We start from the raw sequence: 27,880 nt of genomic DNA, 5'->3' as shown, positions 1-27,880 counted from the left end.
TTTCAGAATCTTACTGCACAAACATTCATATATTCACAGCATACCATGTGGTTCCCCCCTGCTGCCTGCAGCTCTAACGCTGTAGGGTGTAGGCAGAACTCCCCACGGAATGAAGCAAAGGTAGAGTTCTTCAAAATCAACAGCCTGACACAGCCTGCACCTCAGATTGCAAGATCAGTTCATGCTGTCTCCCTCTGATCTCACAGTGTCACCTAGTGGGTAGAGCGCCGGACAAGGACCGAAGCACCCATGGTTCTGTTCCTGACTCTGCTACGGTCCTGCTGGGCAACCTTGGATAAGTCACTTCACTCCCCCTGGCCTCAGTTTCCCGATCTGTAAAATGGGGATAATGACACTGCCCTCCTTTGTAAAGTGCTTTGAGATCAACTGATGAAAAGAACGACCTACTTCTGTTAGCAGCTCTCCTGCAGGCATTAAGTAGCATAGAAGGCCTTGTATGGTCCCTCTGCACCATGAGTGAATTTCACTAACAGAACACCAGTGGGTCTGACTCTTCCCACAGAGGGCTAAAGAAAGGGGAGCAGCACTGCTAAGAGAGGAGGGAACACTCCTCTTCCTGTCCCTGGCTTGGGTTTGTAGTGCTCCTCTACAGCTCCCCCTCCTGTTTCAATCCACTTGACCCCTCATGTGCATACACCGGTATGTATCAGGAATAACTCCACTGCAGCCAGCTGAGAGAGACTGGAGTAAAACCAGACCCAGTGAGAGAAGAATCAGGCCCACCGACAGCCCAAACACACACCACCACCTAGCAGTGATTCTGTAGCGACAAATTCAACATCTCAGGATGCATGAAATCTTGGGGGTGTGAAAGTAACTGATGTACTGGGTGCTGTAATTCCATGGCATTTAACTTGGCAGCTTTTTATGACTGTACCTGGATTACCCTGTCCAGTGATCGAGCACTTTGCTGACAGTTGAGCATTACAGGCCTGAGCCAAAGCCCACTGAAGTCAATGAGAGTCTCACCATTAACAACTCCAGTAGACCTATCTGTCCAGCAAAGAGGGATTTTGTTTTGCTGCTGTTGTGAAGAGTAGATCTTGAAACCCAAGTCCAAAGCATTCAGCATTACAGATTTTAGTGTCAACGTTCCCCCAGATAATTCAGGTTTCAAGTTAGAGAATGGCATGTAATAATTTTTGCCCAGAATTTAATGCTATGTTCGTAAAATACCAAGGAAGCACGTTTACAGGCCTTTGTAAAAAGTGTTAATAATGGAGAAATAGCAATTAAAACAATTATTTTAACATCAAAATGAAAATATTCCCCAAAAGATTAATGTTTAGGTGCCAAGATTAATACCTGTGCTTAACCTTATGCACAGAGTTGTGCCTTTGACTTCAATATGACTTCATGCCTGTGAATAGTCCAACAATGGCAATAAGTGTTCGCAGGACTGGGTCATTAACTGATACTCGGGGATTGATAGTTCCATGTGCAAGACAGATCACGGAGTACTGAAAGGACCACACTATGTACATGATAGGTAGCATTTTGTTCCAGTAATACAGATTTCAAATGTATATTTATGTAGCCTTAGCTCTATTAATTCTGAGATAATCTAGAAAATGGGAGAGAAATGGTAGTTGCACCAGTGTAACAGAGAACAGGATGTGTATCTCAATATCCTCAATTCCTTGTTCAGGATGCTAAATAGATCATCTAAGTTAAACAGGAAAGAATAGGAAATGTCCGTCAACAATCAAGATAAAGTGAACCTTTGGTGAAATCTTCACGTAGCATAAAAATAACCAAGAAGTCTTATTTCCCTAATGTTGATCAAGAGTCACCTTATTCCATCCCTCTGCCACAGGATAAGTACACTGTCTGTGCTATTTCATCAGCCAACAGAAGTAACAGTGTAAGAGAGAAAACCTTATATATTGTCTGGTCCTTTTTGCCAGCAAACAGGGTGCTTCATTTCATTCCCGTCCTCCAGTTAATTTATGGAACAGATCTTCATCTAGTGTTTCATTTTGGTCTTTGGAACGAGTTGACAGGAAGATGTAACCTCCAATGTATTCATGGACAATCTTGCAATCTGCACTCAGGCATGTGAAAGCAATGGACACATTCTGATCAAACTCAATTGCAACCTAAAGAGAAAATGAAGAGCAAAAACCAGTAATGCAAATAAACAAGATCATCTCTGTACCAGTGATCACATGAATCTTTAGAATAGACTGAGCCCAATAAATACTGGCTGGACTATAAATACATAAATAAATAGCTGGCATTGTTAATAACAGTGGTGTGGGAAAAGGATTTCTGAATCTGCAGTAAGCCTCTTTTCCCCACTTGTTCAGTTAGGGCCCTCTTGTGGTCAAATCTCCAATGTTTTTACAGCCCAAACAATAAGCCATTTCACAGATCACTCTAAGATAACTGGGGAAGTTCCCAGCTTTTAAATGTCTCAGTGGGAATGTTGCAAACAGCAGGAACGACCCTACTTTGAGTCTGTATACAAACAAGTTAAAGAATGTTATTATTAAATTATTGTTCATGATGTCACGTGCTGAATCTAAGTGTGATTTGGGGGCTAGAACTCTAGTTGTATGAAGCCACAAAATCCAGCTGAACTGGCTTTTGGGCAATTCTGCCTCCTTGTGATCCTGGCCTAGCAGCTCCTCACCACACCCTGGCACACAAGGGGCATTCTTGGGGGGTAGTTGGAGCATCTCACACTTCTGTTATCCCTGGCTTCTGGAAAGGTCCTGGGGGCCAGGGGGAGCCAGGTGTAAGCTAGAGCAGGGGCTTTCAACCTTTTTCTCTCTGAGGCCCCCCCAACGTGCCATAAAAACTCTATGGCCCACCTGTACCACCACAACTTTTTTTTCTGCATGTAAATTGCTCAGGCATTGGCTTCAGTCCGGGTGGCAGGCCTCGGGTCTTCAGCTTACTGCCCTGGGCCCAAACAAGACTAATACCGGCCCTGCTTAGCAGACCCCCTGAAACTTCCTCGCAGCCAGGGAGCCCCAGATTGAGAACCACTGACATTATGTCTCACTCATTTATGTCAGGGGTCAGGCTACTCTCTGGCCCCTGAATCTACGATTCACAAAAGGCTTAAAGCCACCTTTGCCCTCCAATTACCAAATCCTACACTGAGCAAAGCTTGGCTGGACCAAGGAAGCTGAGAATCTCTGTAAAAATGACATTGCGGCACTCCATATTTACTCCTCTTTCAGTGACTTATGCATTTGAAGTAGCAGAGCCTGAAGATTATTTCCATTTTAGCCCTGCAAACTCAGCCTGGGATCTGAGAGTCAAGCTGGGTTCTTTCTGAGCCTCACATCATTCCCAGAAATCAAGATTCTGCCTCTGGAGTGTAGAGAATGATGGGTCAGGAAGACTGTAATCCCAGCTGACTCTGCTATCACTTTACTGGTAAAGCATTAAAAACAGGTTGGAAGCAGATTCTGCTCTTGAGTTCACCTGTACCATCCCAATGAAATCAGGGGCAGAATTTGTCCCTTTTCTAGTGAATTATAATGAGCAGATGTGACTTAAAGGCATACAGGGAGCAGACATGTTAAGCAGGTGCCATTTTTGCATTTTTCTGACTTTGCCTTAAATTTCAGTCTCTGCCTGTTAAAAAACAGCATAATACCAATGTTGTAGCCATGTCAGTCCCAGGATGTTAAAAAAAGACAAAGACAAAGTAGGTGAAGTAATCTCTTTTACCGGACCAGCTTCTACTGGTGAGAATGTAGCCTGATCTATAGATTCTTGTATTAATATACTGACTACTTAAGAATGTCCAGTTATCACTTTGAGGGTAACAGGTTCTTGTCCCAAGATCAGGCCCAGTGTTATTAAAATTATTGTAGAGGTGGGAACCCCATGTGCACAGTTCCAACACTCTCACTATAGGAAAACTTCTGTATTTACAATAAATATATGAGTACATTTAGCACAGTCACCAACACCCCAATTCAGTAAGGTAGACAGAGATAATACAGAATGTCCATCTGCACATCCATGTACTCTTACCATTCCTTGTAGAACAATCTGAAACGTTAGCCATTATCTTCCTCATCACCATTACCTTCCTCCGCATCACCAGTGGAGATCATTCTGGCACCTCCCAAAGGCTACATCTCTTTCCTACTGTCTGCAGGCTGGGACAGAACTTGTATAACATAGTTCGCTGATGCCACTAGGTCGAATACCTATTCAGTAGGGGTTCCTCTCCTCTTCCCAGGGCCGGCTTTTGGCCAATTCCACCAATTCCCCTGAATTCGGCCCCGCACCTAAGAGGGCCCCGTGCCCAGTGGCAGGGCCGCTGGGCGGTAGGGGAGGGGGGCAAGTGGTCGAGAATCCCTTCCGTGGTGAGAGGCTCCTTTTTAGTTTTTACTCACCCGGCGCTGCTCCAGGTCTTCGGCGGCACTTCAGCAGCAGGTCCTTCAGTGCCGCTGAAGACCCGGAGCGAGCGAAGGACCCGCTGCCGAAAACAGGAGCGCCGCCCAGTGAGTACAAGCCCCACATGTTTTTTTTATGTGTTGTTTTTTTTTTAAGTCATCCCTGCCGGGCCCCGTCAGAACTGTTCAAATTGGGCCCCGCACTTGCTAAAGCCGCCCCTGCCTCTTCCTTATTTGTATTTCCTCACCCTATTAACGTTGAGGTGCCTTTCTCCTATAGGTTAGTATATCAGTGATCTCAACTTATTATCATATATGTTAATTCCTTGCCATGGCATTCTTGTGGGCAGTCATCTGCAGATGTTAACTCATGATCCTGTGGTTGACTGGCGTCGGTATGAACAAAAATTTCCCCATACACATTCTATTCTCAGTTCCCCAAAATGTGAGGGTTACCATTGGGCCATTTATCTGTGCCAAAGTTCACAGGCCTCAAGCATTATATTAAGTGCTGAAGCTAATGTCGTACAGGGTACAGGCCTGTAGGTTCATTGCATTACTGCTGAATATAATAAAGACAAGCTAGCCCTAAGGGCTACAAGACAGACAAGCTTCAGAGAGCTCTGTGTGGCTCAAAAGCTTGTCTCTCCCACCAGCAGAAGTTGGTCCAATAAAAGAGATTCCCACCCATCTTGTCTTGCTAGTATAATACCAAGTCACACAAATGGATTATTTAATAAGCCGTGACATCAGAATAGTTTTTTGGGTTTAAAAATGATCCAGTGAAAGCACCTCCAGGTGATTGAAATGTAGGAAATCGGACATGAAGAGCTGTTCTGATTTTACCTGACGTATTTCCCAGTTCACATTCCACTGTTTCATACTGGAGAATCTCCATGTTGTGATAGGATCCCCTGTGGCTGCATCAATCCTAATCAGTCTGTTATAGGAAATTCCCAGCAAATCATCTTTCTTGCTTCCTTTAAACCTGGGGGAGGAAAAAAGCAGATTCATTCTGCAGCACGTTTCCCTAGTGAGATATTTCACCTGTCCCTTATGCAAGTGTGGCAAAAAGTGGGAGGAGGCTTCTGCTGCCTGGCCACAGGTCAGCCACAACGCAAGCACCCAGAGGCAGCCTGAGCAATGCAGGAGGATGGAGCAGTAACGGGCTTGAATCAAACCCGCTGATTACAACGTCCTGGAGCTTGGGAAAGTTTGGCTCCTTCTGATGCAGTGTGCAGCACAAGGCAAGAATATGGACTGGTAAAATATGGCAGTGGCTATGAAAATCCAGCAGAAGAGTGTATCATGGGAATGTAACTATTCAGCCACTAGCATTTTAGGGAAATAAAGGAGGATTATATGAAAAACACAGGAAAAAAAGCTTATTTTAAGAGACATGTAAGAATTCTGGCTTGTAAACACAGGCATGGCTGGCATATCTTTATTATTATTGTTACGATTCATCTTATGGTAGCACATTGGCACCCCAGTCATGGACCAGGACCCCATTGTGCTAGATGTTACACAAACACACAACAAAAAGGTGATCCTTGCTCCAAAGAAGCTGATAAGGGACACAGCCCCGTTAAGCTTGGAGGCTGCTAGGAGTTGTAGTTTCCACACAAATCACATAATGGAGAGGGGGGTCCATTGACAAAGTGTCATGTGACACCTGCAGGAAATTATATAAAGGAATGCTTCTGCCTCACTCTGGAGGAGATGAGCATTTGAGGTAAGACCAAGGAAAGTCCTTCCATGGGAACTTGGCAAAGGGCCTAGGAGATAGCTAGGAAAAGCATTTCCTTCCCCTCCCCCCACCCCGAAAGCACCTCTTTGGCTGATGGAAGGGTTTTGTGTTACTTTGATTCTATTTTGGAATCTCGTCTAAGATCACAAAGCTGGCCCTGCAGGAGAGGACTTGAACCAGATGAGAGAGAGAGAGAGAGAGAGTGTGTGTGTGCGTGTGATATCAGATATCCTTTAAACTGATAGGCAGTTATCATTGCACAAACATGTTCTATATGCTACAAAATCATGCATTTGTATCACAGTTTAGGACCTTTTGCAGAATTATTAATGAAACATGGGACAAAGTGCATCCTAAATCGTCTTTGTACAGGACAGTAGGTAGCAAATAAGGGATGTGTCTTATAGGGTTTTTTTTTTTTTTTGCTCTGTAAATTTTGCCGAACTTTTTGGGGAGAGCAATTGTGACTCAATAGTCTAAATTCTGCCCTCAGGTGCACCCGTATATCCCTACTGAAACCTTAGGAAGGCCCAGAGCAGTGAGAGATGGATGCTGCAAGGCAATAACTAAGAGCAGAATTGGACCCTATCTGTTTGGACCCAGCTTCCAGCTGACAACTGAGGGCAGGTCTACACTATGGGGCTAAGTCGACCTAAGTTACGCAACTCCAGCTATGTGAATAACGGAGCTGAAGTCGACATAGCTTAGGTTGACTTACTGCGGTGTCTACACCACACTGAGTCGACGGGAGAAACTCTCCTGTCGACTTACCTTAGTCTTCTCATTCCAGTGGAGTACTGGAGTCGATGGGAGAGTGATCGGCGGTCAATTTAGCAGGTCTTCACGAGACCCACTAAATCAACCCCCGTGGATCCATCGCCGCTCCTCGATCCCCCAGTAAGTGGAGACAAGCTCTGAGATATGGAGGAGCTGACAGTTTGCTCTTTGAATGCATATAGTACATAATGAATTGCCAAAACAGGTGTGATGTTTAAAAGAAATGAAGTGTTGCATCTCGTGCTACTGGGAAAGAGCAGGCGCGATGAAATGCAATGCAGAGTTGAGAACACGGAGAAATAAATGGTGCTTTTTCCATCTTTGAGTTTGTGTGAGTGATAAGCCTAGTTTATTCCCCCAGGCACCTTACTTCAGTCAAAACTCATCATGTTTTATACAATGCCAAACACAATGGGGAGTAACGGGGCTCCTAAGTGCTACCACCTAATAGAAATATTATTACTATTTAGTACTTGTATTACCGTAGTACCTAGGAGCCCTGGTCCTAGGCCAGAACCCCATCATGCTCGGTGCTGTACAAACCAAGAATAAAGCTGGTCCTAAAACAGCATGCAGGTTTCCAGAATTTAAAAAGTGTTCTTTTTAAAAAAAAAAAAAAAGTGTAAGATCATGTTCTTAGAACTGTGATTCAAAGGAGTCTCTGAAAATCACTGACCAGGAAAACAGCAGGGCAGTCTGACATTATTACCTTACAATGTAGTATGTTAAGCCGAACTCGGGGAGGGACTGCCACGCCTGGATAAAACGCAACTTGGCTTCCACTAGTGGCATTTGTGCTACGTTTTGGTGGGCTTCCAGAATGCGGGCGGCCAACTGAGAGAGACAGGGAGAGAGGAGGATTTCAGCGGGTTGATAACTGCTGTGCAAAAATGTCCTTTGTTTTCTTTAAATAAAATAATATCAGCTCCAGGGCCACATTCAGACACAAATGGTTCAGGATGAAGCAGTCACTGTCCTAAGTAAACAAGGTGCTGTATTCACTCAGGGACAAATCTTGACCTGTAGCCTTGTTCTGCTCAGCGCAGATCAGGAGAGTCTGGGGCATAAAGATACCTGCCTGATCCTCATTTTCTGCTGTGCTGGGATCCAACATAAAGCAGAGCAACCTCAGGGCTGCTGTATTTTATGTTTGCTGCCCCCCTCTCCTAAGGAGCATTCTATAGCTGGAGACTTCTGGGATGTTAGAAGGCCCTGGCCACTCACTCCCCTGCTTTCTGGCCACATCCCCTGCACTGCAGGCCAGGTGTCGGGTAGTGTAGGAGCTTCTATGGTGGCTCTTTGCCACCCAAGGATTCCTCTAGGCATGCAGGAACCTTGTGAAGACCTAATAGATTTATGACTGCTCTACCTTGCCAGACTGGAGCAGAGCAGCTGGTGTACACTGAGGGAATCCAGCCCTCTGTCGATTGTTTGCCAACAAAGCAACAGCACAGGAAGAGCTTTTAGTTTCCAAGCTGCACATTCAGTACAATATGGCCCTCCTATCCCAGCTAGCCTGGAGTGACGGCTCATTCCATCACCCTGTGCTGCCTCCGGCTAGCGATTCTTTGGCTGGCTTGTTTCTGGTTCTCATCCTTGTTTTGGCCTGGCACACTTCCCTGTTTCTGTTCTGTGCTGTCCACCTGCGGCTGCTACCCTGACTTGCGGCCTGGTGACCGCAGGAGCTCATGGCGTGGAAACTGAATTGATGTGTGCAGTGTTACTCCTGAGCAATCCTGCTGGAATGCTAAATATGCTGCCAAGGAGCCGTGCAGAATGCTGGGGAAATGGATCCTGATCACCTGCAGATCAGGTTTCAAGCCAAGGAGAGAAGCAGGCTCCTTTATGACACCAGGCTGTTGTTACATTTGGTACTCATTCATGCCCTTTGCAAGCTCTGGGGCTTCATTCGCACAATCTAGTGACAAGTACATCGGTGCACACAATGGTGCCCTTTGCTAGGGAGCAGCTTTACCACGCTGATTCCTGATCTAATGCCAGGGCCAGGCTCTGGAAGCCCATGAGGCCTGCAGCAGGGGGCCCCTCTGAGGCTGTGGCTCTATAAAAGGAGAAAATCCTATGGTGAGGGCTGAGTTGCAGGTAGTTCTGCTATCTGGCTTTGGGGAGGAGCCTGTCCATACATTCTGGGAGGAATGGGCTGACTTGATTTGTTACACGCAACAATTCGTTATTCGACAATTGTAACTTGATCAATTCAAACCCACCCAAAATTCGAGACTTCAACACTTTTCCTATTTTGCAACAGGATGAAACCGAGCCCTTTTACAATGAAAAATGAGAGAGAGAGAGATCGATATCGATCAACCGTTCACTCTAGAATAGCCAAGAGGTTCAAGTCCTTGGGCTGACTCAGGCAAACCACAGCCTTAAACCTGGGTCTCCCACATCCACACGAGTGCCCTAACCACTGGACTACTGGCTATTCTGGGAGGTGGTGTTTGCAAGTACATACATACATACATATGTTCTCGCACCCCCTCCCCTGACCTAAGAAACCTTCTCCCCAAAATAGACCCTTTCCTGTGAACATTGCCTGTTTGAGAGAATTGGCTTTTTCCAACCAAAAAAACTGTTTAAACAAAAATTTCCTGACCAGCTCTGCTAGGGGATGGCGCACCACAGGAGGTTCTTCTCCTCTCCCAGTCTAGGGGGCTGCTGGAGGATCCTATCTACCTAAAGTACAGACAACCCTGTCCCTCTTGCATCCTTCTGGATGCCAGCCACTGGCTTTGGAGACAGAGGGGTGGCTGCAGGGGGCTTCCTGCGAGAAAGCTAGTGTTGAGAGCCTGTGTCTGTGCTTGTTTTAAAAAGACAGGCCTCTCATTAAACATTGAGGAGAATTATTGTTGTAAGATATTCCTGGCTGTGCCAAGGAGCCCCTTGAGTAGTCTCCCAGCACCGTTCTGAGCCAGTCTGACCCTAGGCTCCATCCCACAATGTATCTGTCATCTCTCCTTTCCCAGGGGCCAGCCTAACCTCAGTGACGCCAGCCATACCTGTTTGGACTTGTATTTTTTGGCATATCGTGGTGAAACAAAGCGTTCCGGTTTCATGTCCATGCTCTCTGGATCGGAGACCGCCTGCGGAGACGTGGTCCGGTTCTTCATCTTCAGGAATGAAAGGATTTTGTGCACCTCAGGCTGGTAAGAGCTGTCTGCCATTGTTCTGCCTTTGGCAGCTAAGACACAAGCAGCCATCCAGCAGGCATACTGATTCTCCTAAAATAAAAACCCCAATCCTTTGCAATTACTGGCCAAATCCTTGCCATTTGTTGCTCACAAGCAGTTCATTATGATCATTCAACACCCAAAATTCAAGCTGTGCCGGTTAGTTAAGTTTGGACACACAGATCACATGTATCAATGCTGCTCTCTGATTGGGCTAGTGTCCCGGGAAGCTGATTCTGAGTTACACAATTACCATAGTGAGTTCCAAAGCTGCTTCCATGGAATATTCTTGGATGTTTATTTGAAATCAGCTGTTAACATTCCTGCTTGGTAGAACATTCACACAGGGCCTGACTTTGAGAAATGCCTACCATCTGTAGTTCCCATTGACTTCAGTAGCAACTGTGGGTGCTCAGCATCTCTGACTCACGGACAAACAGAACAGAAGCAAATTCAATATTTTATCCAAGTGAATATTTGTGGGAAACTATTTGATACATTCTCCTGGTTCCAGCAGTGGCTACTGAGTAAAATAAAATGCTTTGGAATAGGGGAGGGAGGATATTTTCCAGGGAATATTTTTTTTTTAAACCAGAATGAAAATTTTCACAGAGAATCTTCATTTGGGTTGACATGTTTTAATGACAAATTTCAATACAATAAAATTAAAAAAAAATGTGTGTGTCTAAATCACTCTTACTTTTCGACTATCCTTCCCTCTGCTCGTTTTTCCAGTGGGAAAAAAAGCAAGGAAATATATGTGTCACTGAAAATTTAAGAACAAAACTTTCATTTATTTTGAATTTTTTCACCACGCGCTTACTTGTTTCAAATGGCTCTACATGTGAATATATGAATGAACTCTGATTTCTCGTTACTTTATCCCCTTTACCAGCCCACACCCCGTTTGCCTGTTTTGTGGCATCATGTCTGACATATACATTGTTAGATCTCTGGGGCATCTTTATTTATCTGTACAGGGTCTATCACAGGTGCTGTTCTGTAGACTTGCCTTCCCAGGAAGTGCTATAATAAATATCCAGAATAAGGAATGTGCTTTGTGTCTCATTACTCACATTATCACATCTCAAATACACTTCATTCATGCCATCAGCAACAGGAATTAGTAATTTAATTCCAAATTTTCTCCCGGCTACATTTACATCTGGGACAACTTCACATCCTAAACGACAGAGGGACAAAAAGAAATGAAGGATACATGTATTTAGTTACTGAACCTCTGACGTTAACTATTATAGCTGTGGAAAAACTGTGTTTAATGGGTGTTTTTGAGATCCATGGGCAAGATTTTCAAACATTAGCCCAAAGCGCGGCACCTAAATGACTGGTCTGATTTGCAAAAGTGCTGAGCACATGTAGTGCTAAGAGCACAATGTTTAACTTGAATCACAAGAATATGACCAGTGAGATAAAGAAGATGTCTGAAATTCTCAACATGGATCTTAGCAATAATTTAATATAGCATTATAATGGAGACATGTTTAGTGGAATAGGGTAAAATTTCCAAAAGCACCTAAGTGATTTAGGAGGCTAAAGCCAATTTTCAAAAGTGACTAGTTTTGAAAATGGGTCTTGAGCACTTTTCAAATTTTACCCCAAGTCCTCTATTACCAGTATAATTTTTTTGCAAGGACAGGGGTGAGAATTTGCCTTAAACATACAGTATAAATATTTGGAAACAGAAGTGTCACAAACAGAGGGTCTGATCTTCATGGCTGTAAGTTCTCTCAGCTTCCACTGAGCTCAGTGGCCCTCAGCACTTTGCAAGTCAGGCCAGATAGGCTAGGAACACTTCCTTTTGGGCTAATACGGTTTGGCTGGGCCTCTTTCTACAGGTAAAGCTTGTATGATCAGGCCCCAAATAGGCCAATATCTGTGAACAGCCATACGATTAAGTGCTACCATATTGATCTTTTAGTATACAATTTACAGTGAGTTCTCGATTAATTTTTCCATACTATGAATGAAAGAGAGTAAATATGGAAAAGGAAAAACAAATTCCTACCTTTTAGGTTTAGCTTCTCAATCGGTTCTCCGTGCCCAGCTTCCTTGTTTTTAAAATAAGATACTGAAGTGTCTTTAAAGACAAACCAATACTGCTTGAAGGCTTTTAGTGTTAGCTTCTTGGGCCTACAAATAGAGGACGTGAATCAGTTTTATGACTTTTGTTACAACCTACAAATCGGTGGGCCATAGACTGCTTTCAGATACACCGGTATAGATCCAGAGTAGCTCCACTGAGGTCATTCATTTACTGACTGGAGAGGAGTGTTACTCATGACTTGCACCTGTGTAAGTGAGAGAAGGCTCAATCCCCATTGTCCAGAACAAACTCCAAGTTACCCTGAAGTCCAGGGATGTTTATACCCAGAATATTGATTAAGGGCCACCTTTAAGTTTTACATTAATAATCATTATCAATCTCTTCTAGAAAGGCTAAATGAGGTTTTGTCTGATAAATACACTACTGCTAATACAATATATACATTAATTCCGATGCTCCACTGTGGTTTCCAAGGCCTTGTCTTTATTACAAAAATTACATCAGTTTGACTACATTAATCTATACCTAGATTGTACGATCTCTGGGGCAGGGACTATCTTGTTCAGTGTTTGTACAGCACCTAGCACAATGGGGTCCTGGTCCTTAACTAGGGCTCCTAGGCACTAATAATAATAATAAATAATTTTAAATTCATCTAGTAAAACTGGTGTAAACCCCTCATTGACACACTTAAACCAGTTTTGACTCTGGCTTTAATCAATTTCATTTATTTCAGTACTTTACCAATGCAAGCTAAACCTCTTAAACCAGTTTAAATGCATCTGCCTTAGGGAGGACTTGCAATTGTTTAATTAATTGAGTAACATTTTCTCTAGGACTATTCACAATTCAGTGTGATTCTCATCTTGTTTATACTGGTCTAAATCAGGAGTAACTCCACTGAGAAGACACTAGCAAGAGGAGGATCAAACCTAATATGTTTGAAGAGACATAATTACTATTTTAAGTTAAAAAAACAAATCTATTTAAAATATTGTTGACTTCAGTAGTGAAACCTTTCATGTCCAAATACTAAAAAGTCAGTATTGATCTTTAAGAATTACAGAACAGTACTGTCCATTTAGTACTGGAGCCAATTGGGAAATGAGAATTTTTCCATCTAGAAAATTTTGGCTTTTTGTCAAAAATCCAAAAAACTTTTTGGCAATGGACAATATTTGGTTTTCATTTTTCTGATGGAGAAAAAAACCCCAAACCACAAAAACAAAACCAACAAACATTTCAGAGGAAAGCAGACACCAGCTGTGAAAACTTTTGTTTAGTCAAAAACCCAATTTTCCAAAAAAGAACAAGTTTGGACAGAAAATTTTCAACCAGTCCTACTTATTACTCATTTAAAAAAAAAAAAAAAAAAGATAGTCCAGCAGTTCTTGGCCAGATGTGAGCGAACTACCCAATATTATCACCCATATGAATACAAATATTGTTTTCCCAATATGTTGCAACGACACGCACTGTGATTCAACATGATGCATATGAATGCATCTGTCAGTGCAAACATGTTCAGGTTTGCAAAACAGTGTCTTCATCAGTGCAACAAAGCAAGTATTAGTAACAAAACACTACTAGCCTTTTAAAGGAATGTTTTACATCTACTCTGATTTTCATATATCCTTTGAAACGCCTTTGGTTTACTGTGTGATTTATAACATTCTTAATGGTTAAAATAACCACTGAATGCTGTCTGAAGATAAGCGCCTTGTTGGGGGGGCGGAGGGAGAAACAAACAATCCATTACTAAAACTACGGAACTGATAACACTTAAAAGGGTTGAGTTCGCTTTCATCTTAACACACCTTGAAAGCGTCATGACTGTTGAACTGATTTCTTTACTGGAAATGACCAGGCAACTTTCATATGCAAATTATGACAGCTATATATTGCTAAATAAACCTGCAAGTGAGGTCAGTGCAATATGATTTGTCCAGAGAATGAAACTGATAGATAATGCCACAATAGAAGGCTTTGTTTCTCTAAAAAACTGGGTCCGTTTTAAAACAACAAACGTTGCAGTTGCTGCGATGTGATTCAGTACAACAGCCTACTTATGATCATTTGTAAAGTGATGATGGAATTGTACATTTTGGACCATCTCTTGTGCAGGCTACATGTTATTAGGCTTGGCAGAATTCAATTAATTGTTTTTTGTTGACATTTTTATTTTCAAGATTTTTCCTAATTTTAATCAACTTAAATTTTCACAGTTGTGGGGACCTAAAGGGGTTCAGACATTAATTATTTAATGACAATAGATGTTGAGATTTAAAAAGTTTAAGTTTTCTAATCATTAACACATGTCAAAATATACAAAGTAAATAGCCTTAATTCAAACTCTAGTAACTTTTCAAGTGGCATTTTTCTTACTTCGCCTATCTGCAAACTTTATTATTAATAGAAATAAGTTTTCATCAGTTTGTGGGTGTATGGTGAAATCGACCTTTACCAATAAAAATCTAATCCTTTGAAAGCTAGATATTAGAGACCTGATTGACCACAGCATTACTCCAATTTCAAACTGGTGTAACTCCATTTGAAATCATTTAAATCTGGCCCCATGTTTCTGTTACTGTTTCTAATCAGCTGTAATGTTTCAGTATTTACTATTAAAAATATTAGAAAGAAATGCAAGATTTTGAGGAGGACTTTTCCCCTTAAGGTATACATTTTTGGAGGCAAAAAATAAAAAATTGGTTTCAAATTGGAAAAAACAAACAAAAATTGTGAAAAATTTGATTTAGGAAAAAAAGGCAACTTTTTTTTTGGTCAAATAAAGTTTTGATGGAGAATTTTCAGCAAACTCTTATGTATAAAGGGCCAGATCTCCAGTATGTGTAAATCCGTATAGCTCCCTTGACTGCAATGGACGTACCCTGATGAGGTGTACACCAGGTGAGGAGCTGGGAAAAAAAAATTAAGAAAAAGCAGCAAGAAAGGACATTATGCCAAAGTGCCAGTTATGTACTTTGTTATATACACTTACCAGATATCTTCACTGCTCTCCTCAAAGTCACTGTTAGTTAGAGATCACTTGGACAGCACTAAAAGGCAACAGAACTGAAGGAATCTTCACATGCACAGCTTTGTTGTTTAATCTTTTTGTATTTACTCACCTAAACAGCCTGAGATTATCTGCAAGTTTCGGTATGTCTGTAATGTCCTCCTAAAGATAATGAAGGATAATTTTTATTATAACACACTTCTTAAAGGTCTGTTACACCCTTCAGGTCCTGCTTTCTTACCCAAGTTCTCAGGATATAAAGCTAAGGTATTTGATTCAGTGACTTCATTGGGAGCAAGCTTGGGACCCCAAATGACATACCAAGATGTTATCCATTTTTCCACCTTCCAGCGTTACTTCCAGATTGGAAAGCGCAGCTTCCACTTCATCTACTTCAGATTCGTGTGTGAAATCTTGTGCCTCTGATGATAACGATAACTTGCTTAAGTGATACTGTAATCAAATACAGAGAGTTGGATTGAAAGGTCTAGTTTATTTCAAACGTACTGTAAATACCACTAGCTACTGTAAACAAAGACTGAAAAGAGTGCAATCAATTTTCTAGGGTGGAGTCCACCTGCTGTGGGCCTCCATAGTGAGGAATGTCCATTGACTGTAAACAATAGGGTAGATACAGTAGGATTTCTAATGCAATTATTGCCAAAAAGCTTGGAAAGATCCCTAGCCAAAGAAATGAGATTAGATGATGGTAACCCTGTGAAAGTAGCTGCTCGGATTAAAACAAAAGCGTAGGGGATATTGTAAGAGTTAGGAAGCTGCGAGATGGTGATCTTCTAGTTGAATGTAAAAACAAAGAGCAAGCTGATAAACTACTAAAAACTAAAATGTTAGGGGAAGTTAAAATAAGTTCCAACTGCCAAAGTATTTGACTAAAATAAAGAGGGCAATAGATGGAGTGCTGTTAGAGCTGACCAATGATGAGATAACCAAAAGCATGGGAGAAGATAAAGTCTTAGTAAGGAAGTGACTAATGAGTAAACGAGAAGAAAGCAAGCCATGCACAGCTGTACTAATTACATTCAAGGGAGCGACTCCACCTGGGAAAGTAACACTAGGGTTTCAGATATTGAGAACTAAGCCATATAACCCCCCTCTCTTCAGGTGTTATAAGAGCTGACGGTATGGGCCCGTAGTGGCTGCGTGTAAAGGAAAAACAAGATGTGGTAAATGTGGGGGAAACATTCCTATGAAAACTGTAGAGAAGAGACAGAGGTCAAATGTAGTAACTGTGGTAGTAACCACAGACTGGCATCTAGAGGGTGTATAGTGGCAAGCTAAAAAGATATAAAAGACAAAAACTGTACGGAGACTTTCAGAGCATCAGGTGGAGAAGAAAAACAATCAGCACAGGAAAAGGGGAACTGCAGACATAGCCTTGGTTCTATAAAGAATATGATAAATACCACATAAGGAATAGGTGATGATCTACCAGTAATGAAAAAAGAAAGGTTTATTGCATTAGTGATAGAAGTGATGGACTATACATCACAAACTGGGAGGGGGTGGGGAGAGTCAGAAAAAATGAAAATTATCACAAGGGCCATGAGAAATGCTTGTATATTAGCAACTTGTCAATAGACCACATTCGTGCAATTTTGAATGATGTGCACGGTGAAATATGACTAGTATGGGGATCTCAATCTTTTGTTGGAATGCACACAGCCTGATAGGACATGGTCAAGAAAATATCCTGGAAATGAAAGCTAAACCAGATGTCATATGTACCCAGGAAACAGGGCTGGTTGAAAAACTTGCCTTTAAAATTCTAGGGTATATTGCCGTTAGGCAAGACCAAAAACTAGGAAGAGGAGGAGGTGTTTTGTACTTTCCTAAGGGAAAGATTAAACTGCACAGCAGTAGAGAATGAAGAAGCAAGCCTACAATACTGTTGAGATCCCAATGCAGAAGAATAATATTTCTTTAAGGATTTATAATATTTATAACTCATAGCAAATTAGGAAGTTCAGAGCTACAAGAGATAGTGAAGAATGCTAAAAAACCATATGTTATATGCAGTGACCTAAATAGTCATCATAAATTGTGGGGAAGACAGACAACTGGTAAACATGATGCATGCTTAGAAAAGTTCGTTGATGAAAACAATCTAGTAGTTTTAAACAATGGCATCTCAACTAGATTTAATACAACACATAGTAGCTTTTCCTAATTAGATCTGGGAATTATAACAGGTATTGCAAGTAAATGCAACTGAGAAGTATATAAGGAAGAAGGAATGGCGAGTGATCATTTCCCTATAGTTATTACTTTTCAAGGGCAAAGTAAGGTGGAAGATAATGGAAAGTTACCTACCTGGAATTTTAAGAAAGCTAACTGCAAGCTATTTACAAGTAATTGGTGAATAATCATTGGGTGAGTGATGACAGAGAATTTCAGTAATAATGTAACAAAGAGATTAATAGCAGCAGCTACTGTAACCATACCTAGGATATTTAAATACCCCAAAATTAAAAAATAAAAATAAAATCACTTCCACGGTGGAATGAGAAATGCAAAATGGCAGTTAAAGAAAGGAACAAATCCTATTAAAAAAAAAAAAGCAAAAAATACAATGACTAGTGAAGAGCTAATGAAGTAGAAAAGTAAGGCAATAGCACAAAGAATTATAAAAACCAAAATCAAAGAAAGAGTTGGAGTAAGTACTGTGGGTCTAAGATCCCAAGATATCAGAAATACACAGGCAAATTAGATGAACAAATGGAATTCAGACTAAGGCTACATCTACACGACATCATTTACAGCTGTGCCACTGTAGCACTTCTGGTGAAGATGCTCTAAGCCGACAAGAGAGAGCTCTCCCATTGACTTAATAATTCCTGCCTCCGTGAAAGGCAGTAGCCACATCGGCAGGAGCTCTCATATCCTGTCTGGGTAAAATTATGCAGAGAATGCTGAATGGAAGATTGGATGCCTATTTGGAAAACAATGGCATTATAAAGAAGGTGCAGAGCATTTTACAAAAGGAAGAGACACCACTGATCACAGAAACTGTAATACAAAATAGTATGAGGTACAAAGGTATTTATTTTTGAGGAGAAGGACCATGCAGATCAGAGTTGGGAATGTTATGTCAAATATATATACTATTAAAAATGGTACACCGCAGGGAAGTGTTTTTAGCCTGACCTTATTTAATATTATGATCTCCCAAAACAAGTAAGTGCTGGGTTAGGGGTCATTCTATTTACCCTGCTCTGTGGATGAGGAGCAGGAATACGGAGGTGGCACAAAAGAAACTCAAAGCAGTGTTGAGACCCCTCTGGCTGGGGAAATGCATGAGGTTTCAAGTTCTCCATTGCTAAAACCAAAGGATTGTTTTTTAGAAAAAGGAATGTAAACAGTATCTGTATGGAGAACATATATAGTTAAAAGGTTCAAATTCTTAGGGGTAATATCTGATACTAAATTACTTTGGAAAGATCATATAAACAATGTTAAAGATAGATGTACAGGAAGGATTAACCTGGGTCCAAGGCTTGCTCAAACTAACTGGGGGCAGATAAGAAAACACTGCTGATGGTATACAGAGCCTTAATCACACCAGTTATGGGCTATGGCTGCCAAGCTTTTGGGTCAGCACCAAAATCAGATTTAATGCAAGCCCAGGCACTACAAATGGTGTGTGGTACATTTATAACAACACCTCTACGTGCACTACAGATAGCTGCAAGTGAAATGCCAGTTACGCTGTGAACAAAACTACTGGACCTAACTTTCTGGGCCAAAGTTAATGGGAACTGCCACGATGAAAATGCTCAACAAATTTATGAGAGTGGTTGGGAATTTGATAGGCAAACTATAACCGATCATGTTAGAACGCTACATGCCGTTCAAGATGAAGTGTGGATGCAGGAATTGAAAGACAAGGAAAAGCTGAATGAAATCAAAACTTTCAATCATGGAAAAATTAGTTATGGATGGAAAGTCACATCTCCAAACATGGATTTATATTTATTTTATAAATTTAAGGGTAAAAAAGGAAAGAAACCCTCAGGGGGTAAAGTGGGATTTTGACAGGTAGTAAACAAAACAACCTTGTCTAAAAACTCCTTCCAAATGAAGTCATTATTAAAAGACTCCCCCGCAGGCAGTTAATACTGAAGAAGAAATGCTTTCTGAAATGGAAAATAAATAGCTCTGATTTTAATGTGGTTATAGTTGCTTTAGAAACTGTTAATAAATGGTTACATAAGGCATATGTGTTGCATGTAAATAATAGACATGGTTTTAATCTGAGCATGAAACACTTTACAGAATTCAACAATCAATCTCTGGAAGAACTCGAAGTACAACTGCAAACAACTGCTCAAATCCAGGAATTAGCATGTGCTGTTTCCATTATGTTCCTGCCCTAGCTTGTGTCTACCCCTCATGAGAAAACCGGTTTTTCAGCTAGAATCAAGTACATGCCTGCAATGCAGCAAAGATCAACATTTCTTCCTCTGTGCAATCGATTTCTTCTAATAGGATGGCCCACCGGGCTTGCTCATATAGCTGGTTTATTCGCACCGCATCATACTGGAGGCAGAGAGATAAAATGCTGCATTAGTTCATGTAGGAACTCCTGGACTGGAGGAGACATACTGGAGGCAAACTTCACATTGACTTCAGTGGGGCCAGGATTTCACCCCACATGTTTTAAATCAGACTAGAAAGCACATTGTTATTTATCTAAAATGCCTGAAAGGAAACAATAAATTCACCCTCCCCCCAAAAAAAATAATAATAATAAAAAGAGCAAGATTTTCAGCTGGTATAAGCCAGTACAGCTACAATTTACTATGGAACTTTCCTGATTTACACCAGCTAAGGATCTGGCCCCAATTAATTGATGTTTTTAAAAAGAAAACAAAAGCAGAACTCGACTTACTGTAATCTTTGTGTAAGTCACTATTAGTGCAAATGCAAAGAACTAAGGTGCAAGCTTACCAAAGCACTCAAGTAACTTTAGGAGCCCAGGTCGCAGTTTCAAAAGCGACCTAGGGCACTTGATTGCCTTTTAATGGGATTTAGACTATGAGACTGAGGTTCCCAGTGGAATTTTAGTGGGCGTTAGACACCTACATACCTTTAAAAATCTGACCCAAAGTGACTTTTGCAAATGAGACTTAGGCTAAGTGCTTTTGCAAATGTTACCCCAATTATTGTTGTTGCCCACACTGAGAGAAATGTAGGAAATAAACAAGCTCTTTTGAAAGTCTGACCACTTCTTCTGGTGGTCTTTGGACCAGGCCCTTAAAGTTAAGAAAATCTTAGAGCCATATCTTGGCAGTGCCACCTTAAGGGCCTGGAGCCCGGTTGGGGCTACACTCCCTGCTCACAGAGCACTGCATGCATCCTGGTTGAGTTCAGTGTCCTTGATGGGTTGCTGCCTAGGGGCTGGAATCTTTTGTGACTCCTGGAGGGAGGCTGAGGGGCAGGTCTCAGCTCTGGAGATCTGGAAAGGGGGAACAGAGAGGAACAGCCTACTAGGATGCAGAACTCCTCTGCCATGCAGTCAGGAAGGGAGGAGGAAACTGGACCCCCAGTGACAACCCCAACAGATATCAGGAATGTATTTGAAAGGAGACAATCCTGGGGACACAGCTCTGGCCTCTCTCCTATTCTTCTGGCCTCATTGGACCCAGCCCAACTCCGATTAGGGCAAATGGGAGCCTTTCCACTGATTTCAAAGGAGCAGGAACAGGAGCAGTATCAGGCCTTTTGATACAGGAGGGGACCAGGATGTGTGAACAGCCACTTGGGTATCAAATACACAGTGAAGAGGGCGAACTCTTAGCTGAAAGATCCACAAGGAGCAGAATTCACTGAATATGAGACTTCCGAGCAACCCTTTATTGTGTTTTAGCCAAGAATCGCAAGAGGCTTGTGCTGCGGCTCCTGAACGCGAAAGCCGGCCAAACAAAGAGAAACGACAGAAACCAAGAGTTAAGAGACTCTTACCTTTGGATTCAGATCAAAGAAAGTGTAGTACTTAAAGCGTAAGAGAAGCTGATCGTCCTCCTGGACGCTTTGTTCCATAAGCGATCGTGATGAATCCAGCCAGCTGGAGAAAAAACAAAAAATAAAATCAGTTGTGCCAGGAAAACAATGTCAGATACAAAGTTACAGAGTAATTCTAATGAATGAATAGTTTTGGCTCCTGCAAGCACAGGCAAATTCACATAACTGAAGCATGCCGTATTTTTGCATGGGTGTCTAAAGTATTTAAACAAAGGAACACAAGAACTACCAGGATGGGTCACAGAACATCAGGGTTGGAAGAGACCTCAGGAGGTCATCTAGTCCAACCCTCTGCTCAAAAGGGCAGACACCACATCCACCCAATCCACTATGTTCTTTTTCAACAGTAGCCAGGACCAGTTGCTTCAGAAGAAGGTGTAAAAAACCCTGCAGTAGGCAGTTACAGGGTAACCTGCCCCCCAGAGAAGTTTCCTCCTGACCCCTATTAGCAAGATGTTATTTAAGCCTTGAAGTATGAAAATTTCTGTCCCTTCCAAACCTCTTGCCTATTATTTTAGCATTTGCTATTAGAACTCCAGCTACTCCTGTCATCCACAGAAATGTCTAATCTCCTATTCAATCCTGCAAATTTCAAAAATCTCAGCTCACGTTCCAACACTTGAAATACATAAAAAAAAAGAGCTGTTACTGTTTTTGAAATGAACGCTATGAAAATCTAGTGCCTTTATGTTCTGCCATACCATACAGAGAAGACTGTGCAATAGCTCTTTAACTTTAAGAACAGAAGTTAATGGGGCTACACTCAAGTACTTTGCTGACCAGCTCCCTAAATGTCTAAATGACAAAGTAAAGGCTAAAAGACAGGATCACTGTCAGCGTGCAGTAGGTCAGCTTGTGAAATTACAAATCCTGATAGGCCCCGTCTAACAAGAGCACTTTGGTTGTCATCTCATGCCAAAGCATGCACCAATATCATCATATGTCAGCAAAGACCTAGGAGGAGTCTTTGTTGGTGCTGAAGAGGGAGCACACCACAGTCATTTTTGTAAATCTTATTGAGTAGAATTTGTCTGTGGCTGCATAGTGCACTGTTTAGTCAAGGTGCGTTCCTGGGAGGAATTACTGATTTGCAATGATCAAGAGGAGGGGGTGGAACCAGCTGGGTGCCAAAAAGCTGAAAAAAAAATACGCAGTTTTCCTTTGTGGAAAGCGCTTGCAGGCTCAGTGATTCCTCTGCCAGGTCTTCAATTATGGCTGAAGTGTAGGCATGCATGCAGAGGAGCAGGGTCGACGCATGATCTACAGAGGATGTGGGTCTGTTACAGCCTCCACTTATACGGCAGCTGCCATCTTGGTCAATACACTAAAGATTGAACCTGGGTCCTCCAGAGCTGCAAATATAAGTCAACAGTAGGGCTGACTGAAAAATTTCCATCAAAAGTGCTTTTCTGTTAAAGTCCAAGCTCTTGAGTTTGGCTCCTGAGCTCAAGCTGTAGCAGCTCATGCTTTTCGCTCTGGAGGTCCCCAGTTCAATCCCCACTTTGTCAGTGAAGATGGCGGCCATCACACATGCCCTCAGCGCTTTATTTAAGGAGAAGCCACCATTAATAGATACAAGGGCAAATTCTCTCAACTACACCAATGCAATCTTACACACTTCAGTGGATTTGCAGTGGTCTGAAAGAAAAATTTAGTCTAGAGTCTTTTTATGTTATCCTGCTGATCACTTAAAACAAAATCACGCCCCAGAAAAGTGTTGCATAAAGGCAAAAAGTAGAAAAGAGTCAACAAAGCATTTATGAGACGAGACCTAGATCAAAGGACCCTTTTAAAGAAACCCCGCAACTAAATGCAAGAGTTAGGTTTTCAAATTCCGGGTTTCATTTCTGAAAGGCTGGATTAGCGTCAATTCAGGTAAGTGAGCTTACATGCCAAAGAGAAGCATCCTTACCCTGCATTAAGTTTGGCTCTGTCAGCTAAGGTCCGAGGCTGATACATTTCGGCCAGCGTTTCCGGAGAACAGTTGGGATGGCTGAACGCAAGGATGCTGCAGTTTGGTGCGGTCAGAGGGCTGTCACTGAACCAAGTCATAGTAGAAGGGACTGGTGTTCCATTGACAGGATCATAAATGGGAGTCATAGTTTTACTGAATAAACCAGGACTTGCTGCAAGTTAAAAACAATAATGTATTATTAGAAGGGGAACCGGTAGCAACCGCTATCTTCAACTTGCCTAACACTTTGTTATACAGGATTCTAACCCATTTCTTTGAGGAGCTCTCACACCTCCATTGTTCGAAGCAGGCCTTAGGTATGTGCCTGGGGAAATGCCCGCTGGGCAGAGAAGCGCCTTTTCTTTGTCCCATGAAATTCCACTCAGATTGGGCTGATATATAAAATGTTAAAAAAAATCAGCAGTTCCATTCTCTCCCCTTGCAGCATGTCAGAAATGGCGGACCATTCCAAAGCCGGGCTCATGCTGCCGACGAAGCAGCAGTATATACTGTTTGCAGGGCTGGGGCCTTAGTCAGACACCCTTTTTGTGTGTGTAGGTCTTTCAGGAGCACCGGGACAGAAAAACTATTAAAAAAAATAGTGATATAAAACCACAAACGCTGGCATGGAAACTCAAAGGCTGGGATAGGACCTGAAACTACTTTCAAATCATTTTTAAAAATCTGGCTAGATTTCATGTCAACAGCGTCCCTTTAACTTCTGCTTCCTTGTACACCTCGGTGCCTTCTTCTGTTTTAACTGCACAACATGAAGACCTGTTTCCCCTTCCTTGGCCTCAAAATATTTCTCTTCAAAAGAAAAAAAAAATCAGCTGAATAAAGTCCATCTGGGTTTTCGTTACCTGGTGATCCTGAAATCACTGGAGAGTTGTACAGGTTTAAAATGTCTTCTATGACTGGTTCTTTGTTATTCTTGTCTTTTTTCTTTTTCTTTTTCAAAGTATCTTCCGACTGTTTCAACAGAGAGAGTTCTTCCGACCGTCTAATATCTACAATGATAAGTGCTGAAGTTAAGGCTACGAATCTTACAAGATAATGGCCAATAAAAACCTCACACGGCAGTGGCACTTGGTACTCCTCCATATTCAGGGCTGTATCCTACAACACAGCTCCACGGAAGCACCCACAATCCAGCTGCAAGTAATCATCCACTGCTAATTGCTGCTTGGGAGAAATCCAGCATTTGCATACCAGGGTTGCCATGGCTCAGGACTGTAGTATGTTGACAGGGCTGTGCGGGGAAGCAGGATGGATGTCCTGGTCTGAGCAGTGCTACAAGTTTCTTAAGCACTAAAATTTACTTCTTAATAGTAAAGAAAAAGGCAATGGGCCTGATTAATTCTCACTTCATTTATGCTAATGTACTCTGGGAGTAACTCCACCCACCCTGCGGGGCTACACAGTGGTAAGGCCGGTGTGAGAGCAGAACGGGGCTCAAACTCTTCTGCGCACAGCGTGAAATGAGTTGGTGGCTTCAGCCACCCTCAGAACTCTCACTAATCAGCAACCACGTGGGTCACAGGAGAAGCTCCTGATAATGTTATGGATCAGGGACCTGTAAGGGCGGAGACCTACCCTGTTAGCCAACCAGCACTGGATACGGAACATAAAAGTCTGTGCTCTCTTCAGAAAGGTCCAGGCCTGTGGTCTGGCACTGAGCTTATAGAGTTTAGGGCCAGAAGGCCCCACCAAACCTCCTGTATAGCACAGGCCACCAACACCACCCAGCCACCCCCGCACCAAGCCTAAAAATCGGAATGAGACCAAAGGATTACTGCCCTCGAGAGACTAAACTATTGTTGTCTGCTGCAGCACCATGGAGGGACAGCGGTGCACCAGTGCGTGGGGCCCTGGTAGTGGCAAGGACATGATTAAGGGAGCTATGCCCACATGATCTTAGCCAGCGACCCTCGCCCCATGCTATAGATGAAGGCCAATCTGACTGGGGGAAAATTTCTTCCTGGCCTCCAATACAAGGGGTCTCTTTGAACGTGGTAGGAGTTTTGCATGAGTAGGAGCTGCAGACACTGAACCAACAGGAAGCTCTGTAACACAGCTGCAATCAGAGATGAAGAGTCACTTACTGAGGGTTTTGCAGATGTCACTGACAGCCTTGAACACCACTGAAGAAAAGCTGACCTTCAGCCGCACAGTTTTCATGTTCGGCAAACAGAGGCGCAGCATCTTGTGCTGCGTGGTAAAGAGCAGCTTGGCATCTGCCTGCACCCCACACTTATCCAGCGTCCAGTGGGTCTTCAGAAGCCAGCACTTCTTCTGCTCCCACCAAAGAGCATAGTCTGACCAATCCCGTGATAAATCTAGGGCAATATCGAACAAAGGAATGCAAAGTACGCGGTCAGTAACAAACTATAAAGATTATCTTTTAAATGCAGGAGCTGCTAGAAAGAGACAAGGTCTTGTGTTTTGCAGCACAGTTAGTGACAGTGCTAACCCCTGCTGGAAGAACAGTTTCCTTGGTAAAATTATTAATTGATGGAAAATTTTGGACCAGCTCTGAAGTGCTTTTTATAGAAATGTCTATTTCATCAAAATGGAATGTCTGTGGGAAACGTCAAATTTTAATTTTTTCTCCTCAGTTTTCATTGAAAAACTAACAAACTGCCTCCCCAGCACCCCAAAACACAGAAATGTTTAAGTTTCTGCCAACCTGACATTTTTCTATTGCTCAGGGGAAAAATTTTAGGTTTACTGAAAATTTTTGCCCAACTGGCTGAAATTTTTCAGGTTTTGGTTCTCAAAAGCCAAACATTTTTTCAAAAAAAAAAAAAGTTTTTTCTGTTGCCAAACCTGAACCACCGCCACCAGTTTTTGCTTCTTTGATGAAAAATTTTGATAAAACATGGGAAACGGTGGATTCTTCCATCTCTGATGTCTTTCAAACAAAGACAGGCTGCCTTTCTGGAAGATAGGCTGTAACCAAATCGGGGATCCTTTTGGCCTTAAAACTAAGAAGTAGCTCTCATTTTAAAACAAAAAATTAAAAATATATTGAACAAAGCAATTCCATTTGTTTCCAGAAAGTTGCAACATCGAAAGAAAACAGACACGGTTTTATGTAGGATCTGGGGCCGTGTTGCTGACCATCCAGTTCACTTGGTACTGTAGATTCTTTTTGTTAAACATCACAAGTAAAAGTCCATGCAGATGTTTGGCTAAAGGGGTGGAGTGCAAGGGATTAAGGAATGGACTTTGTGACCTCATTATCTTCCTTTGAGTTCTGAAATTACCCCAGCTCCCCAACAGCTTCAACAGCTCCAGGCTGAATAGGTATGTAGCAGTCACTCTTTAAGCTCTTACAAATAAATCCAGTGAACTCTTTTCTACAACAGCCACCACCTTGGAAAAGAAACAAGTCACTCAGAAGCATGTTTGATGGTGAAATACCAAGGCTTTCTTGTGTGTGAATTCTTTGGCACCCTTATGTCAGCTGCATGCCAGAAGAACTGGCTTCTCAGTTTGGATGACATTGGTTTAGAACTACAAAATTACTTCAATGTAAACTAGGTCGCTCCAGCTTCTCCTGCCAACCTAGCTACTGCCTCTCATGGAGGTGGAGTTATTAACTGAGGGGAAAGGTCTTTCTCAGCAGCTTAGAGCGTCTTCACCAGAAGCACTAGAGTGGTGCAGTTGCGCCACTGTAAATTTGTAGTGTAAACCTGATCTGAATTACAATTCACAGTCACAAAAGAGGTACAGACAGTTAGTCATGACAGGCCGTGCTATGGACTGAGCAAGCTGACCAAAGAAGACGGCAGCACTTCTGTTGTGTACGGTAGTCACAGAAGCAAGACAATAAGTCAAAGATATGAATAGTGGGGCCCAGATAACACCTCTTCTGCACCAAGTACTCAGCTCTGTAGCGGTTCCAAGTCAGAGGAATGCAAGTCCCACTGCATGTACACCTGACTAACATAGACAGGCCCTGCTCGGCAGTCAGAAGAAGGTAACCAAAGATTTCTGAATTTGAAGAGAGAGAATCATGCTTGTGGAGAGTGTGGTGGAGGAAATATCTGTATTATGTGAAATCTAGAGACAATGACATTTATAGTCAATATTTTTTCAGGTATAGTTGTATCTGGAAGCTCCTTCTTGGCCTGTGTGGATCCAACTGCAAGATCAGGACCCTGGGATAATTATTTCAGGATACAGCTTATGTTAGTGGCTGGAACACTGTATTGTGACTCAGGAAATCTGGGTTCTATTCTTGTCCCTGCCACTGAACTGCCGGGGGGCTGAGGGCAAGTTACTTCACCTTGCTGCATCTTTGTTTCCTCTCGAACTTTTCCTCTGCCTTGTCTATTGATCCAAGGAAGGGGAGGAGGGGGAAATCTACATATGTAATTTCAATAACAGCATGCAAATTAACTCTCTCTCTCTACTCACTGATTTGTTCTACTAATTTGAGCATCACTCCACCAATATGTAGATCTCCTGCGACCGAAGCGTAAATTCCTTTTGCTCTTCTTCATACTGATGATCGACTGTGGACAATGAGCTACCAAGAATTGGATCCATATTCTTTTGAGGAAGTCATCTCAGCAACCTCTACTGTGAGTTCTACAGAGTAAAGAAAGTATAAATCAACGATGTTCAAAATACAATGCATTTAACAAAGACAATATACAGAATGGACTTAATTAAGGGCCTGATGTGGGCAA

General features: G+C 42.2%; 1 protein-coding gene across 1 annotated transcript; it reads right to left on the bottom strand.

The window, feature by feature from the left end:
- Positions 1-42: 42 nt before the first annotated feature.
- On the bottom strand, positions 43-27,775 carry FERMT1 (fermitin family member 1). Its single transcript, XM_030558026.1, has 14 exons — positions 27,606-27,775; positions 25,286-25,519; positions 24,044-24,190; positions 23,139-23,352; positions 21,167-21,269; positions 19,634-19,741; positions 15,506-15,637; positions 15,297-15,346; positions 12,127-12,251; positions 11,177-11,283; positions 9,930-10,151; positions 7,622-7,746; positions 5,232-5,373; positions 43-2,120 (listed from the first exon to the last, which is right to left on the bottom strand). The coding sequence occupies exons 1-14, from the start codon at positions 27,628-27,630 to the stop codon at positions 1,947-1,949; spliced, it is 1,908 nt and encodes a 635-aa protein (XP_030413886.1). The 5' UTR covers positions 27,631-27,775; the 3' UTR covers positions 43-1,946.
- Between the last annotated feature and the right edge of the window lie 105 nt (positions 27,776-27,880).

This window comes from Gopherus evgoodei, chromosome 3 (assembly GCF_007399415.2).
Source record: "Gopherus evgoodei ecotype Sinaloan lineage chromosome 3, rGopEvg1_v1.p, whole genome shotgun sequence".
Taxonomy (NCBI): Eukaryota; Metazoa; Chordata; order Testudines; family Testudinidae; genus Gopherus; species Gopherus evgoodei.
Note: the sequence above shows the minus strand (reverse complement) of the source record. Positions and strands in the feature narration are given on the sequence as shown.

Coding starts and splice junctions, on each gene's coding strand:
- FERMT1 (XM_030558026.1), bottom strand. CDS start 27,630: ATGCTCAAATTAGTAGAACAAATCA. Junction 15,347..15,505: donor GAAAAATGGATAACATCTTG/GTATGTCATTTG, acceptor CATTATCTTTAG/GAGGACATTACAGACATACC. Junction 11,284..12,126: donor TGAGAAGCTAAACCTAAAAG/GTAGGAATTTGT, acceptor TCTGTCGTTTAG/GATGTGAAGTTGTCCCAGAT.